The following is a 17,304-nucleotide window of genomic DNA, read 5'->3' on the forward strand; positions in this document are numbered from 1 at the left end:
TAGTAAGTTGAGTTTGAGTGTTCTTCTCCTTTAATAGTAATCTTTAGTTCCTTCTAGTTCCCTCTAGCATCCATTTTTTTAAAATCTTATGTTTTTTTTAAATAATTCAAAACAAAAACATTTTCCCACAGAAATAATTCTTTATAATTAATTCCAAAATCTTATTTCAAATTTATCTGGATTCTTAGTCATTAACATTATAAAAATCAAAATTTTAATCACCCTTTTACTGTTTATTCCAGAAAAAAAAAGTAAGTCCTTAAACTTCTACTTAAAACTTCTTTCACTAAGGATTGAAGGAAACTCACCCGGTGCTGTAAAACATGTTGATCCAAAGGTTTCTAATAGCTGAAAAGCAGTTAACAAGCAATTTCCTAAAGTGATTAGAAAAGGAAGTATGCAAACTTAGTGTTCTTTTAAAAGTGCCAACCATGGTTTGAGCAACATGGCTATTGCCTATTGCTGGTAAAATTTTGTACTAGATAAAATGATGAGAACGCTGCATGCATAAGAAATTTAATTAAATTAATTAAATTAATCAATAACAGTGTCCCCCTAACATCATTAAGATTTCTATAACAGCTAATCTTCAAAGATAATGAAGTTTATATATAAGCTTGAGAACCTAGCCTAAGGCTAGAACATACATTGAAAAAATTTAATAGTATGCTTACCTTACTATATATTCATATATTTACAACAGATTAGCATAATTTTGTTCTAGATGAAAGGATGAGAACTCTGCATGCTTAATAAATTAAGTCATTAACAGTGTCTCCCTATCATCATTAAGGCTTCTGAAACAGCTAATCTTCAAAGAAGAGTTAATGTTCAAAGCAAGCATATATTGGGATATTTATATGACCCAAAGTGTTAATATGAATGACCACTTAGTTTGTTTCTGACCCATAATTAGTTTCAATTGAGAGAATTACCCTGAATAATTTCTACTGATGTCAGTGGGAATATTAAAAATGCTAATTTACCATTCCAATTTGACAGGAAAGGAATATAGAGAAGAGAAGAGAAGAGAAGAGAAGAGAAGAGAAGAGAAGAGAAGAGGCATGTAACTATGTTGTCCAAAACAGATGTTCATACTAGTGAAAGAATTAACAAAACTAAAACCAAAAAAACACAGTATCAGTGCATAGTGATTTGTGCTTTAGATCCTATAGTATGCCTATATTCAATGCTCAGCATAATACATTAATGGATATGGGTTTGTGCAGATGCACCCTACAGCCCATTTAATATGAAGAACAGAACATTTAGTCTGAAACATTCTAAATAAAAATAGTAGCAGTTAATGTCATGCTAAATTAGATATTAGAATTAACACATATTTGAAATATATGCTAAAATACAACTACAAAGTAGCTAAAGTGCTAAATGCTTCATAATACACAAAATTTGAATAAAGCATGAATCCTTTCACTCTAAGCTGAAATGAAAGCCTGTAGATTACTGATTTACTGATTTTAGACCACTGCAATCATGTAATTCTTGACAGTTTACAAGAAACAACCATGGTCCATGGTTACCATAGTAAAACTATAGAAACATAATGCAACTATAAACTCATCAACAACTTAAGACTAGACCAATATATAAATAATTCCTGCAGTACTATTCTAACTAAAAGTATAAAGGTCTCCAGAAGAACTCAATTTTAATCTGTTTCTGGAAAGTCAACATAAACAGGGCAAACCTAACCTCCAGTGGAACACTGTCCAATAGCACAGGGACCGTAACAGGTAAGTATTTCCTTCTAGCCTTTCCTTCCCTGATTTCATAGTGGGAAATTATCCCACCTCGATAAATAATCCAGGACATGATAATCAATGGTATCAAAGGCTGTCAAGAGGTCTAAATGGACCAGAAGTTGCACACTCCCTCCATCTACAGTAAGTCCTGACAAAAGTGATGACCTGCATGACATGTGATTCCCATCCCATGCCCAGGACTGAATCCTGACTGAGAAGAGTCCAGATAATCCATTCTAGGATGCTTTGCCTCCTAGAGTGCCACTGGTTTTCTCACCAGTGACTCAACAACCTTCTCTAAAAAGGGAAGGTTGGAAACAGAGTTAGTTGTCCAATACAGCTAGATCCAGAGATGGCGTTTAAGGAAGAGGTGCACTACAGCCTCTTTCAAAGATGCAGAAAAGACCCTTTCCGAAGGAACGAACTGACCATCTCTTAGATACAGCTGATTACATTTCCCTCAACTATCCAAAGGAGCCTGGAAGCACATGGATCCAACCCATACATGCAGATGACACATTAGCAAGCACCTTTTCACTTAATTGGTGTCCGTTAATATGGCAGATGTTGCCCATCACCATCATGGAACCTATCCATGAAGAGTCACGAAGACAAAAGGCTGTACAAAACAGTTACAGATGCCAGGCAGAAGAGCTACTGATGACTGTCTCACACAGTTTGTCACTCTACCCAAGACAGCCTACCAATGCAATTAGGGAGGAGAAGTAAGAACACTTCACCTCCTGTTGCCTTGATGTGTACACAAACTTGAGCTTCTAACCATGTTTGGTGAGGTTTACTTCCAGTCTTTCTTCATCAGCGCTTTAGATGTCACTGCTGGGGTTGCATTTCCCAGAATTCTTCAACGAACCAAGGGACCAATTCAGGATTGGCCCGCACAGAAAGGCCATTTGCAGGCAAACTTATCAAGAGCCCAGGTTACCTCTTGTTGCTGAGAGCTGAACAGGCAGGTGATGGAACTGCCTACCAGATTCATGGGAAATTCTCCAAGTACCTGCTGGAATTTTTTGGGATTCATAAGGTGCCTATGCAGCAGAGATACAAGTGCTACTATTTAAAATATTCCTTGACTGAAATTCAAAATAAGTTGTACAACCCAATCTTAATTTGAAATTCAATAATATTCAGAATGAATTCCAGTAATTCTAGCAAGTAGAAATATTTACATAGAGAACTATGCACAGGGTGAGGGATGGGAAAGGACATCGTAAGGGATGCAAGAATCTCCCCAAACAACATGAGAGACCAAGACACATAACACTTTTAAAAACTGGGCAAGATTATTGATAATACAACTACAGTACCATATCAATGAATTTCATACATTTTGAACATTCCAAAATCATGTTGAAAGCTTTTAATTGTGGCTGCAATAAATAGGTATGGCAAGTTTCTTTAAAAATCTTAAATGCTGTACTACCACCACAAAAAAACAAATGATTTTAAAATAAAATTAGCCATCAATATACTTACTTATCAAAACTATCACTGTGTTTTATGAAGCTCTCCAGTTTTTCCTTAGCATATTCCACCACATCAGAATGAAGTTCTATTCCATGATTTATTCCAAAAGGGCCTGTAAATTAGTATTCAGCAACCATGTAAAACTCATTGAATCAATGGGTATATTTTTATAAAACGAAACATTGATGTGAATGCTAAGCAACATTATCTTTGTTTGACAACTACAGACCACTTGGTAGATAGTGGGAATTTATGTATTTATTTCAAAAGGGGAAGTTGTCCAGTAGGCCCCAAACCATATAGCTGCAATATTGATACAGGAATAAATAAAGATCCCAGGGCATAGCAACTATTCTTTGTAACAAGAAAAAAGGAACGACTGCAATTAACCTAGTGTACTGCGAAAAGTTCTTTTTTTTTCAGTTTCAGTGTTTGCATGGTTTCATGAAACTGCTTAACCTTGCTTTGCAACTAAAGCCATTGTCTGTGTGGTTATGCTATAAACATCTGCTCATCTTTGCAAAGCCACAAAGCTCTTGGTAGTTTAAGGAGTTTTGATCAATTACGTATCAGAAACATTAATTTGAAAAGCTACTTGCTAATATTTTACAAGTTTAGCAGGGTTATAAACATGCTAGTTTATGAGAATACCAGTAAACTAAGCCTATATAAAAACATTTAATAATTTTAAAAATATTACCTAATATTAATCCCACCATTGTACTTAAATATCCGGTTCCACTACCCAGATTAAGAAAAGACAATCCAGGCTGAAGCTTTAATGCTTCCATGACTTCAGAATAAATGCATGGTGCTGATAAATGTATATTTCCATGCTTCCAAGCCAAGTCTTTATATGCATTGTCTCTATAGCCTTCCAGATAGTAATCACCACGATCAATAGCTCTGAAGGCTTGTTCTACTCGCTCAGTGCGAATATATTGTGCTTCTTTCAAGTTATCAATTAAATCATCATTATCTTCGCCTGCACTCACAGCTCCTCCCATGATGATTGTCTTTTAACAATTCAATTAATTGTGAAATACATTGGTAGGTGCTTGTCTGATGTTTCCACACAGAAGATCCAACCCAGTCTGGTTCAATACTGCTTTGCAAGAGAATCCTAAAAGATTTTAAAGAAGACATACTTTTACTTTCACAAGTTGTAAAATGTAACTAAATTCAGAGATAACTGGATAGGAAAAGTAAATAATGTTCTTTTATGTCTAATATGCTGGACACAAGATTGCAAAATTAAACCAAATACTTAGTATACAGCACAAGTCTTCAGAATTTGTAGAAAGCCTTACTAGATGAAAGTAATCCATATCAGCCACCCCAAATGGAACTAGGCCAAAACAAAGCTGGTCTGGAAATATACAGTTGATCCTCAGTTGAAAACAGATCTATTAAAAGAAAAGAGCAAGTCAGTATGTTAATTGTCCATTCAGAGAAATGCCCATATACTGTAAATAGCAAGCAAAACATTTTTATTTACAAGGAAGTAATTTACATATTTTTCTTATTGACTATGGAATAAACATTATTTGACATTCAGTCTCCTTTCTAAATATAGCCTTCATGTAGAAAGCACTGGAGAAGATAAGATTGAACCAAATGCTATAATTTTAAAATCTATTTGGATTAGGTTTTATAACAATAAAAGGTTTCAGTTAAATGTTGAATTTCCTTCTTAAAAGCATATTTGTCTCCTTATTTATTATAAGGAAAAAAACAGAACAAAAAGATTGTGAAGAATTGTGGAAGGAGACGTGAATCAGCAAAGTTAGTTGCATTAAAAATCCATTAAAATCAACCTTAGTCTAGTCCAAAGTTAAACATTCCTTTGGGAAACTTAAAGATGGATTTCACCTTTTTTCACTCAAAACAGTAAAACTTGAAAACCCAATTAAGTAACTGACAGAGCTCCCCGCCCCCCAGGAAACTACACAGTGGTTGTTAAAATAGTTCAGTTTCTATGGAACAGTTACAATAAGCTATATGAGAAAAAAGCATATATGACACCTAAAATATTTGAGGTTGTGATTTATATACATCCTGAAAAGAGAAAGTATTTGTTAGAGATTACAAGAAGTTCAACTATATTCTTTTTTTTTACTCACTCAAGCAAATGAGAATTGACAATTTCTGGTTAGTTGACTATTACATAACCCTGGTTCCTTGTTATGATGAAAAGTAAGCCATATGCTGTTAATAATATAGCTTAATTTTTTAAGACTTTCAAAGGAAAGAACTTCTCTGTCACCATACATTATATACTAATAGATGACAATAACTCAAACACATAACACATTGAGGAAAGAAAGCAACAAAATCCCTACTTCAGGTTCTGTTTAAAGAGGCTCTATCCCATTCAAAACAGTAGCCAGAAATGTACTGTAGTGTCATTTGTGCTAGTTAGCCACTGCATGAAGGTAAAAGAATGTCAACCTGTCCTTGGGAAGAGGGAAATAGTAACTGAATGATTAAGGGAGAAGTTTTGGAGTCTTGAGAAAGAGGAAAATGTGAGAACTTAAAATACCTCTGCCTTGATTCTGTTTTATATAAGATGAATAGAGAGAAACTCTGATAGGTTTTCAAGATTCTGTTAGTCTACCCTAACACAGTAAAGAGCATTACTGGAATCCCTGAAGCATCTATTTCTTGACCTGGCCTACCTTGAACGGCTGACATCATTATTTTCCTTCTCCCTTCCCTTTTTAATGTCAGCCCTTAGAACAAAGCAAGATCACTTGGCATTTCAAGATATTAAAATATATATGATCCCATAATCTTCATGCCTAAGTTTCATGGACCCTTCTCACACATCTTGTTTTACCTATTTTGTTTGATTTTTAAATAATTATATACCCTGAAACTTCCAAAGATTTAACAGCCAGCCAGTTGTAAAAAAAAAAATTGGCTTTCCTGGTAGACCTTTGAAGATTGACTTGAGTCAACAGTGCCAATATTAGTTTTAATGATTATTGTAGTTTCTCAGATCAGATTTATTTCCTCACCCAAGTTTATATTATTTCTTTTTAGATTCTCCCTGAGTTTGTTGGAGAAAGGCAGGAAGCAAAAACAATACCAGACTGGAAGTCTAATCATTAATTTGAGCATAACAGCCCATCAAGCACAAAAAAGTGTGCAGGTCTTGAATGACTGTAAGGCTTCAAAAACGTAAAAATGACTTGAAGTTTTTGAAGATTTACAGCACAGAAAGTCACACACACACAAGTGTGTATAAACTTTCTTTTGCCATGGACTGTGTTAAAAGTAGTTTATTTAACTAGGTAGGGACAAGCAGAGTCCTCCAATTTAAACATATGCCATATGTCTATCATAAGACTTCAAACTAGATTTCTTAACTGAATATCAATATAAATAATGACATGACAGTATTACATTTTTTGGAGTATGCTAATAATTTATCTGTTGAGAGAAAGATGGGCATAGAGTTGACTTAATACATTGCATAGAAAGAGAGCATGGAGTTAACAGAAGAGAATTGAACAGAATAGTGCTTAGTAGTTTGCAGCTTTAGATATGATCAAGCCGAATAATTTTTATCTTTCTAACTTTACAGCAATTAGTCAAATACCTAGTTTGTAGAAAACACTTCACTTACTGAAAACGAAGAGAATTGCTTACCTATTCTTACAGAGGAGAAAGTCTTCTGGCCTATCTTTTCTTAACTGCATTTTCCTGCAAATATTTTCCTCACAGAATTACTGTAAAATAGTAAAAGGATTTGCCAAAAACAAAATACCCCACAAATGTGAATCCAAGTTGATGTATATGTGATTGCCAAAAATATAGCTCCACAATCAGATATAATCCCAACTTTCTGATCCCTGTATTTCTTGAAACAGGATGCAAATTATATGGTTGCTACAATTAAGAAAATAGCATGATACCTCACTACCAAGGTCATATTAAAAAACAAGTACTCTACTTATATTCCTTTCAAAGAACAGAGTTCATATTTTCTTAAAGGATCAATTATAAAATTAAGGATTGCTAATTGTTTTTCACTACAGTGTGTATAAAAAAGGTCATTATGCCAGATTAATAATCAAGATAAACTGTCAGAATATCTTAGAAAAAAAGGCAGTGCATCATGATATCATTGTCATATGTGATAGAAAGTAAATGCTCCTGAAGTTTGATTGGAATCTAAAAACTCTAACACAATTGCTAATGTAATGTGATCTATTTTATCATACATATAAATACAGTAAAGGACCTCAAATTCTAATTCTGTGCTTCTGTTTTACTCTTTTAAGTAAGTAGACTTTTTCTTAATGAATTGTGTCCAATGCAGATTCTAGCAGAATAAGTGCTTGGCAAGGGAATGTTCTGCTTCCTCCATACTATAATTTCCTGTGCCTTCTAAAATTCTTCTGAGGATTGAAAGAATCTCAGAAAAGCCTGGAATGTGAGAAGCCAAAGTGTGCCTAGGACACGTTTTGCTAGCACAGAATGTACGTTATGATAAATGCCAAATTATTATTAATAATAATAATAATCCCAGTGGTTATCGGCCCACTGAGGGCCATCCCAAAAAACCTTGGATGGCACTTAGAAAATCTGCACATTGACAAAATTTCCATCTGTCGATTACAAAAGCCCACACTGCTTGGAACTGCACATATTCTATATGCCAATACTTTATGACATCCTAGGTTCTTGGGAAGAACTTGATGCGAATGAAGGCCAACACCTGCTAAAGAACTGGCAACTGTGATTTGTGTATAACAATAATAGCAACAACAACAACAACAATAATAATGCATGGACATGTACCAATTGTTTACTAAATGTTTACTCAAGACTCCAGAATATAGTAAAGCCTCAATTCACCCTCACATTTAGCAGACTCCTGATGCAGTAGACAAAACCAATTTGCCATTTTCTGCATGTAAAGAATTCCATCAACCATTAATGGGCATTCACATCTAACAGACATCTCTTCCCTCCAATTAGTTTGTTAAGTCAAGAGTTTATTGTACTGTCATTTGGATTACATTTTGTGTAATACTTTACTAGTACTTACTTAATTCTGGAAAAAAAAATCAATAGTTGGAAAAGAAATATTGCATGTTGTACAATAGAATATAATAACTGGGAAACCTAACTTATAAAAATAATACTTTAAAAAAAATATTAATAATGTAATACATAAAATAACAATACTAACAGGGAAACAAAAGATAAAAAATGGTTATAGTGAAGGAAAAAAAAAACAATGGGCTTTAACACATTATAATCGTTAATTGACAAAGTACTTGAAATCTGTCTCACATGTAACCTTTATCTGCATAACCATCTGATCTTCCCATCCCTTCCCCCTGCTTCATCCCAATTAAATCCTACATCGATTTAGCTAGTCCATGCATCTGATGAAGTGAGCTGCAGTTCACAAAAGTTTATGCCTTTTAATGAAATTTGTTAGTCTGAAAAGTGATTACCAAATTCCTCCTGATTTTTGTCTCTCAACTGTTAACAATCTCTTTCCACTGACCAACAGAAGTCTCCCCTATAACAGGGATATGGAACTTTTGGCCCTCCAAATTTTTGCTGAATTCTCGCATCATAATGGATTGTAAAAGTCTCTAGGACAGAATTCCCCACTCTGATTCTAAAAGTTACACTAAAAATAAGAGGACTTCTGGGTGACCATTTCCCAGTAAGAGTTAGCAGTTGTCAAGGGATGTGATGTACAACATTCCTTTTGTCCTAAAAATGCCAAGAACTGAAGATAGCCCATGGGCTCAACAAAGACTTATATTTTATTAAGGATTGTATCATAAAGTATCAGAAAAGATGACAGAATTTGTTTATATCATCATCGAAGTATATAGTTGTACAATATTTGCTCATTCTCAGTATTATAGGGTTAGACATAGTCAATTCCAATCAATATATTTTAACGTTAAGGTTTTTTCGTATCAAATTACTGTATCATGAAAAAATGCAAGTGACATTAAATTCTAAAAATGTAAAACGACTAATCCTGAACAAAAATGTTAGTCTCTAAATATGCATTACTGACCAAACTGTAAACTTCTTCAAGCTATGGAAATAACTGAGGAGTTCACATAAACTCACTAGATAACACACTACAAAACGCATTGCAGGATATACTTTATATTAAGCAACAGTATGAAAAACAGAAGATAGTAGAGCCATTCTATTATCAACAACCAGATGAGCAGGAACAGGTCTGTTACAAAATTCTATTTTGTCAACAGATTATAATGCTAGTATGATATACTTAGAGTGCTCTAATGCAGCGGTTCCCAACCTTTTTGGCACCAGGGACTGGTTTCGTGGAAGACAATTTTTCCACAGACTGGGGTGGGAGGTAGTTTCGGGATGATTCGAGCACTTCCTCTTTTTCCCAACCTTTTATTCTTTTTTCTTCACGCCGTTTGGAGATAGCAGCCAATGGGCTTGCTTTCTGACAGGAGGCAGAGCTCAGGCGGTAATGCGAGCGATGGGGAGAGACTGTAAACACTCAGGCTGTAAATTCGCTCGCTCACCCACTGCTCACCTCCTGCTGTGCAGCCCGGTTCCTAACAGGCCATGGACCGGGACCAGTCTACGGCCCGGGGGTTGGGGACTCCTGCTCTAATGCATTAGTTTGTGTTGTTATGCTGGCAATGCTTGCACACGAAGTAAACATAGAAAAACTTAGGACAGGCAAACAAAGCTTGCTGAAATAGCAACAATATTCTGCCTATCAGAGAAAATTGTAAATATTTAAGACATTTCCACCGGCTATAAGTTCATCACCATATACAATTTAGGGAATGACTACTTATGACTATTAAAAAATTATAAATGATCTGATCTATTTCAAGGAGTATCTGCACCTTTGTCTATAGGAGTAAAGTGTATGCATTTAAAACATGCCCTTGAATAATGTTCTTACTCAATTTCACCAATGAACAGCAATAAGAATTATAACTATAGTACTACAAAAGTAAAATGACAAATGTGTTTTTAAAATACAGTGGGGGGAAAAACAAAGTATCAGTGAAACAGTCTTAAAAAGGAATGAGTTTATACCCAACGTAGCAAATAATCAAGTTTTGCCTCAATATAAACTGCCAGCTAACCTGAACTGCCTTAGTAGGTATTTCAAACCTGGAAGAAGCTACTAAGGCCCTCTTTCACCAACTTTCTTCAAATAGTGTTATCAGAAGTAGAGGCAGCTTCATTCAATGAACAAGAATTTTTCTGGGGTTATCCAAACTTTGAAATGGCTGACTTTGGAGTTTTATCTAGAAACACAAAACTTATATTTCCAGAAACAAGATTTTATTCTGTTCTTATGCTTATTCTGTTGTTTAACTTTTTTATGAGTTGTTTGGAAAAATCGTACAACTGTGCTTTCAACAGGGGTTTGGTTAACATAGAAACCTAAGCAAAAAACTAGTTAGACAGACCAGTCAAAGGAAACACACAAAAGGAAGCAAAATGAAAACTACAGAAAGAATGTAGTTAATTCAACTAATATGTCCATTTATGTTTATAACCAAGGACTAATTCTGCATGAAGTATATGCACTGGTTGAGAACCTACTGTCAGATGTCCAAAGTTAACACTTCATTTTAGCCACTTGGCAATGTATTTTTACTGCTACTGTAAACTCATGCAATTTGCTATACAATGAAAGTTCACTGGCCTACCTTACAGAGCTCTTGTAAAGGTGACTGAAAACATGTAAAATACTTTCTGCAACTACATTTCTCATAATTACTATTTTTATCTAGCTGCTAAATGTATAAGGTATAATACATTTTGAGTAATAAATATTACTCAATAAATATAAATATAAGTATGGAGAAAAAAACTTTTCATGAATTTTTCTTTTGGGATAACAAAACTACAGGTAGTCCTCGGATAATGACCACTTGTTTAGTGACCATTCAAAGTTACAATGGCACTGAGCAAGTGTACTTATGACTGGTCTTGAAGTTCCAGCCGTCCCAGAACCCCCACGGTCACGTGACTGCGATCTGGGTGCTTGGCAACTATCCCGTGGCCACAGGATCGCCATTTGCAACCTTCCCTGCTGGCTTCCCACAAGCAAAGTCAATGGGGAGGCCAGCAAGGAAGGTCACAAGTCACTCCTGTAAGTCGCTCGCACTCCTGTGGCTTTTTCTCCCCCAGCCCCACTACGCTCACACTGCAGCAGCCACTTACCCATCCTTTGGCCTGCTTGCAAGCCACCTGGGACTTGTGACTTTCTGCTCGCTTCCCCACTGACTTTGCTTGTGGAAAGCCAGCAGGAAGTCGCAAGGAGATCCTCACTTAATGTAGTCACACTTTATTACTGCATTGCTTAGCAGTGGAAATCCTGGCCCCAATTACTGTCATTAAGCAAGGATTACCTGTGCTACGTACTTCTTCCTCATATTACATAAACTTTTACTGAATAAAATTTAGTTGTTCTTCATAACAATGACTACACAATGATCAAAACACTGCAAGTAAAAGCTGTTTGAACTAGACATGCAAGATTTCAAGAAATAATGGAAGAATGAAGGGCAAAAATCATGGAAAGAAAATAATTTTATAATACTTGCAGACACATGTGCATGTATATATGCTTATATTAATCATGAACATAAAATCATACATTTATTTTACTACTTAAGGGACAAAATACATTATGCACAACTTGTAACAGAAGAGCAGTTGCTTTGGGCTTATTTCACCCTGACCAAAGTGCCATATGCCAAGGATCCTACTTGCTTCCCATGTCAACCTTCCCTCTTTTATATTTGTTTCTGTTAAGGGTATGAGCCTACAGACAGGGACTATTTCTTAATCTCTGTACAATAGTAAGACAATTCCATACACTGGTAGAGACTTCTTGGCCAAGTGTGGTATGTGTGTGTGAGACAGTATTAATTTATTAGAGTGTAATGTACAATTAACTGTATTTAAGTAATAATTTGACAGAACTGCAAACTGTTACATTCTACTTGCAACTCTATGCAGATTTACTCAGAACTTCCAGAATTCAATTTAAATGTTTCCTAATAATATAGCTTATATGCATAACTGTACAGTTTAAGGACCTATATATAACTTAGTTTATACTGTCTGGAAACTAGAATAAAATGAAAATAAAAAGTAATCCATGCTATAATAAAAGGTTTTAATTGTTATATGAATGTCTGAAAACAGAAGATCTAAGAAATTATAATAGAACTGGCATTTTTAACACTTCATAATATCACTGAAGAGTGTGATAGCATCAACTTACAAAAAACAGCTAAATCCTAGGCATGCATATGCATAGTCCTGGAAAAGTCAGTCCTGTTGAGCTGAATGATGTTTATATGTAAGATTCAGTTAGTATTAAAATTGATGCATGGCTGCTTTTTTTGTCTGTAAGATCTCTATCCCAGAATATAATTTATCCTTAAAAATAATGCCATAATTCAAATTTCTAATTAGACAAATAATCTGGAAATGTAATGGTTTATCTAAGTGCTATCATAAATTCTGCTTGTTTTTAAAAATTAAACCACCACGATCAATGAGGATATCCATAGTTACTAATCATCATGGCAAAATATTACTTATGGTATCAGAGGCCTCAGTACTTATATCTCTCAGTACTAGCTGTGGAATATATGATAAGGAAGATTCAATTATGCTTAAGGACTTTGTATAGACAACTGTTTAGGCACTGTAGGAAGCATATGCTGAATTAGGTAGGATTTTTGTCACGAAACTGCAACTTTTAACTTGCAACTTTCATTGAGCTTCAGAGGCAACAGGAACTGGGAATGTTGCACAAGTTGAAAACAGCTTTTGAGTTTGCTTTAAGAGATAAAGTGAAGATAAAGTATGTATGGCACAGAAGAATTTGCAACATGAAAAATAAGTTCCATGGGAAAAAAAATAAGTCGAGTATACTTGTAAAACTGTACTATTGTAGAAGATATACCTAGTTTCAGCATTCTACAAGTTGTATATCTTTTCAAACATTAAGAATTATTTACACAGAAGTAGTACAATAACTATTTCCTAGATGCAAGAAAGTTTTAACTATGTAAATTGGATTGTAATATATTCAAATAATGCACTAAAATATTAACTTATTTGAATTAAAAATATATCCTCCCACCACACTGTTTTTTTTTTTTTCTTTTAGAAATGGGTACAGAAAGTCCTGGATTTTTTTGTAATTTTATATTTTTACACCATTTTGCTTGATCTGCTGATATTTCCATATATCCTAGCCAGAATATAACACAGAATTTCATCAATACTGCATGAAAATATATTTCTCTTGATTACATTATGTATCAGCAGCTATTGAAGGCTGATGAAATATGGGAACTAACAACATAATCAGGGCAGTCCCAAATTATCTGGAATCCTATACAAGTAGTCCTTGTTTAGCAACTACAATTGGGACCGGCAACTCAGTTGTTAAATGAAGTGGTCACTAAGTGAAACCACAACTGTGCTCACAATCTTACTTCAGCTTTCCTTTGCTTTACAGATTTGTGAATATTGTAAATGCGAGGACTGGTCACAAAGTTACTTTTTCATCACCGCTGTAATTGTGAACAGTCCCTGTACAAGGCAGTCATATGACGGGCCATAGTAAAATGGGCTTCATTTTTCCATCATTAACTGATGCAATACAGGATTTTTCTTTTGACATTAAATTTCCTAACTTCAATAATAAACTCTCCACTTTTATCTTCTGACATATGTAAAAAAAACTTTGCAGGATTTTTAAAAACTTGTTGAATGAAATGGAGAAATATACTAAGGTTTTTATTCTCTTGATGGTAAAATGTGTATGTCTATCAAACTTTCAAACCCACCAGGATCTCATCCCATGTCATACTTATCAGCTTTCATATAGGTCAAAGTACTGTATGGGACTACTTACTAGACGAAAAATCTCAGGCCAGGACACAGGACTGACTTCTTACAGATTCAGTCTTTCCCTTTTCTCCCTTAATGATATTTCCTTTGCTTTCCTCTCCAGGTCCTCTACTAAACGTAGTGAAGATGATGATAAAACTTACTGTGTTTGAAGCAAATGAAAAACACCAAACTCTTCTTACTCTGGCATAAGCCAATGACAAATTCCTTTGCACTTAAATGAGCACTCAGAGAAAGCTAAACGCTTCCGAAGTGCGGAGAAAAAAGAAAGAAACGCAATAGGCCCTCAAGTCACAGCAAGGCACCGCAGCAGCCCAGATCCTTTAAATCTGCCTGCAAAGGCAGCCTCCTTCTCTCCCGCAGCCCAACAGCAAAAAGCTCTCCTGCCATCGACCCTGAGTCCGTCCCCCCGTCGTTTAGTACAGTCTTCCTGTGAACAGGAGGAAAACGCTCTGAGCAGAAGAAGCCGTGCTTGCCGGATGAGAGAAACTCAACCGGTTTAGCTCCACGGCTAAGCCACGGCGTGTCCTATCTGGAGCAGCCTGTCGGCGACATTAAGGCCACGCGTGAACTTGAGTGCCTCGCCAAAAACTGTGACAGGCATCCCGGGGAGGCGGGGGGCGGAGAAGAGAAGCGAGAAATGAATTTCTTTCTTTCTTCTCTTTTCCTACCTTGTGCAGCGGAGAGTCGGGTGCTTTCCGCCTCTTTGTTGTTGGGTGGCTCATTTGATCTCTTCCTCTTTGGCACCTCCTCAACACCGAGCCAACTGGCGGCCAAAAGCAGAGCAAGTAGGAGGCGGCGGCGCCACCAACTTGTTTATCCTTTTATAGTCCCACCAACGCGGCAAACGCTCGGAGCAAAAGGGGCCTCCTCGTTAAGAGCTGGAGGTGGCGGGGAGCGGGCAGGGTACCATCCGTCACTCTTCCTCTGCCCCCAGCACCGAGCGCTTTCAAACGGTCCAGGGCTCAGGGACTAGAGCCCCTCAGAGGCGGCAGAGGGGCCACGAACTGTCTCCTGCGAGGAACGGCAGGCGCTCGGGGAAACTCTTCGCCCCCCGCCCGCCCGCTTTCCCAGAGCCACGGGCCCTGGGGGAGAGGAGGGGCCAACGAGGAAAGGGGGGAAGGAAGCACCAGGGGCAGTTGGTCCCCCGGAGCTTTCCAACGGCCTTCAGAGGGCCAACCTCACCGGCCAGGTCACTCGGCGCCCTAGGGGCCGCCTCGCGCCTCACGCGCTCGTTGGCTGTCCTTTTTCTGTCAGCGCCCCCCCTTCCGACTCACCTTCCGCACGTCCTCTGGGTCCCGAAGGGGGCTGAAGCTCTGAGGGACTGTCGAGGGAAATGAAGCGGAACCAACCAGTTAGGAAAGAAAGAGACGTCTCGGGCTCCGAGTCAGATGGTGTTGCCCACTGAATGAGCGAGTGAGTGACTGTGTGTGTGTGTGCGCGCGTGTGTTGCGGGTGGGGGGAGAAATGGTTCTCCTCGCAGTCAGCCCGTTCCGCCACCCGCGATCGCCGATCCCGACTGTTTGTGTTGGCCTGAACGACGCCAAGAAGAAGGGGGGAGGGGGAAGAAGCCAAACAGCTGAGAGGATGTAAACACTGGGGGCACGTGACCCTATCCCGGGGAGGGAGGCGAGACGCTCCACCCTTCCTTCGGACTGGACGCGGGGTTGTTGCGTCGGCTCCGCAAGCGGAGAGACTCCGCCTCGCAACTCCGCGACCAATGAAGGAGCAAGGGTGTTGCGTCAAAAGATGCAAACGTCAATGTAGCAGCCAATAGCAGTTCGCGATTTTTAAGCTTTGTTTTTGCTTGCTCTGTCAAACTGCGGCCCTTCGGACGGAGATAGGGAGCGATAACTTCTGAATGGAATCTATTTTTTTTACAAAATGGAAAATGTGATGCAGTAGGTTCGGTATTAAATTTAGCTTTAGGAAAGTTTTGTTCTCAGTTTGACCAAAAGGAAAGGGAGCTTATTTTATGCTAATTTTATGTTATGATCTAAAAAGATGAGGAAGGTGTTACTTGGATTTGTTTTGTTTTTTCTTAACAGGGTCATATGACAATAGTAGTTCATACTAAATTTCCCTAAAATCTGTTCCCGTGGTAAATAGTGTGCCCCACTTTCATGCCTGCTTTTATGCTTTCAAGGGCAAACTTATATTCAAATGGATTTTAAAAAGATTTTTCTCCGACTCTATCGCAATGGCATAGTAGTGCTGCTATTAAAAGCATATGAGCAGAGAACATTTTAAAAATGGTCAAAACTTCTTGGTATTATAGTTAAGCATATTTTCCCTAGAGATTAAATAATCTATAATAGCTATGATTTACTTGTTTCATACTTAATCATATGTAAGTCCATCATATATCACATGACACTTACATACCTGCATTTAAAGGATAGGGTCTGCTTAGTCTGTGAAGACAAACGAGTATAAACTGAAGGCTGACTGTCAGACTAGGTAAAATACAGGGTGAAACCTGATCTTTTCTTGAATAGAGTACATACTCTCCATGGTTTCATTCACTTCATGTATTTGGGAACCTTTAAAAGTGAGAACACTGCATTTCTTAGGACATCAAAGATGAAGACTCCCTCCTTCCCTTCCTCTTCCTCCTCCTCCCCCTCCCCCTTCTCTTCTCCTGCTGCTATTGAAGTGCATTCTTGTTCTATTTTTTTAAAGAGCATTTTACAGAACACTTTCCATGCATTCCAATTTTTTCAGTACACTACTGTCTTTCCCCTGTGTAAATATACCATTGAAGATCTACAAAGTTGACAGGCACTTTGTAATATATACTGTATTTACAAATATACTGTATATTGAGATCTGAGATTTGCTAGATAGTAAATGGAGTCTTGCCTATAGGGAGGCAGGCAAGCACCTTAAGGTCCATGAGTCCCACACTCACTTTCCTTTCCTGTGCCTCAGCTCTAAATTGATTTTTTTTTTGCATAACATTACATAATTTGGAGGTGTAAATAGAAGATCTGCCCTCTTCTCATATGGCTCTTTTAATCTGAATTCCCCAAATGTTTATAAAGAAGAGTGGGCTATTTCGTTTCTATGATCATGTAGCATCAATAGTGGGTTTTTTTTGTGAGGGAGGAATTACTGTAGCAAT

At 37.1% G+C, this 17,304-nt stretch overlaps 1 protein-coding gene across 2 annotated transcripts in view; it reads right to left on the reverse strand.

The window, feature by feature from the left end:
• Positions 1–15,618, reverse strand: part of PCMTD1 (protein-L-isoaspartate (D-aspartate) O-methyltransferase domain containing 1) — a 41,908-nt gene extending 26,290 nt beyond the window's left edge. Inside the window, exons 1-4 of one of the 2 annotated variants that reach the window (XM_063299272.1) lie at positions 15,458–15,618; positions 4,559–4,654; positions 3,949–4,371; positions 3,258–3,360 (exon numbers count right to left, since the gene is read on the reverse strand). In XM_063299272.1, coding sequence (XP_063155342.1) covers positions 3,258–3,360; positions 3,949–4,255 — 410 coding nt within the window. In that variant the 5' untranslated portion in view covers positions 4,256–4,371; positions 4,559–4,654; positions 15,458–15,618. Of the gene's footprint in view, positions 1–3,257; positions 3,361–3,948; positions 4,372–4,558; positions 4,655–14,851; positions 15,139–15,457 lie in introns of those variants that run through there. The other variant, XM_063299273.1, reaches the window with a different exon arrangement.
• Positions 15,619–17,304: the final 1,686 nt, after the last annotated feature.

This window comes from Candoia aspera, chromosome 3, assembly GCF_035149785.1.
Source record: "Candoia aspera isolate rCanAsp1 chromosome 3, rCanAsp1.hap2, whole genome shotgun sequence".
Taxonomy (NCBI): Eukaryota; Metazoa; Chordata; class Lepidosauria; order Squamata; family Boidae; genus Candoia; species Candoia aspera.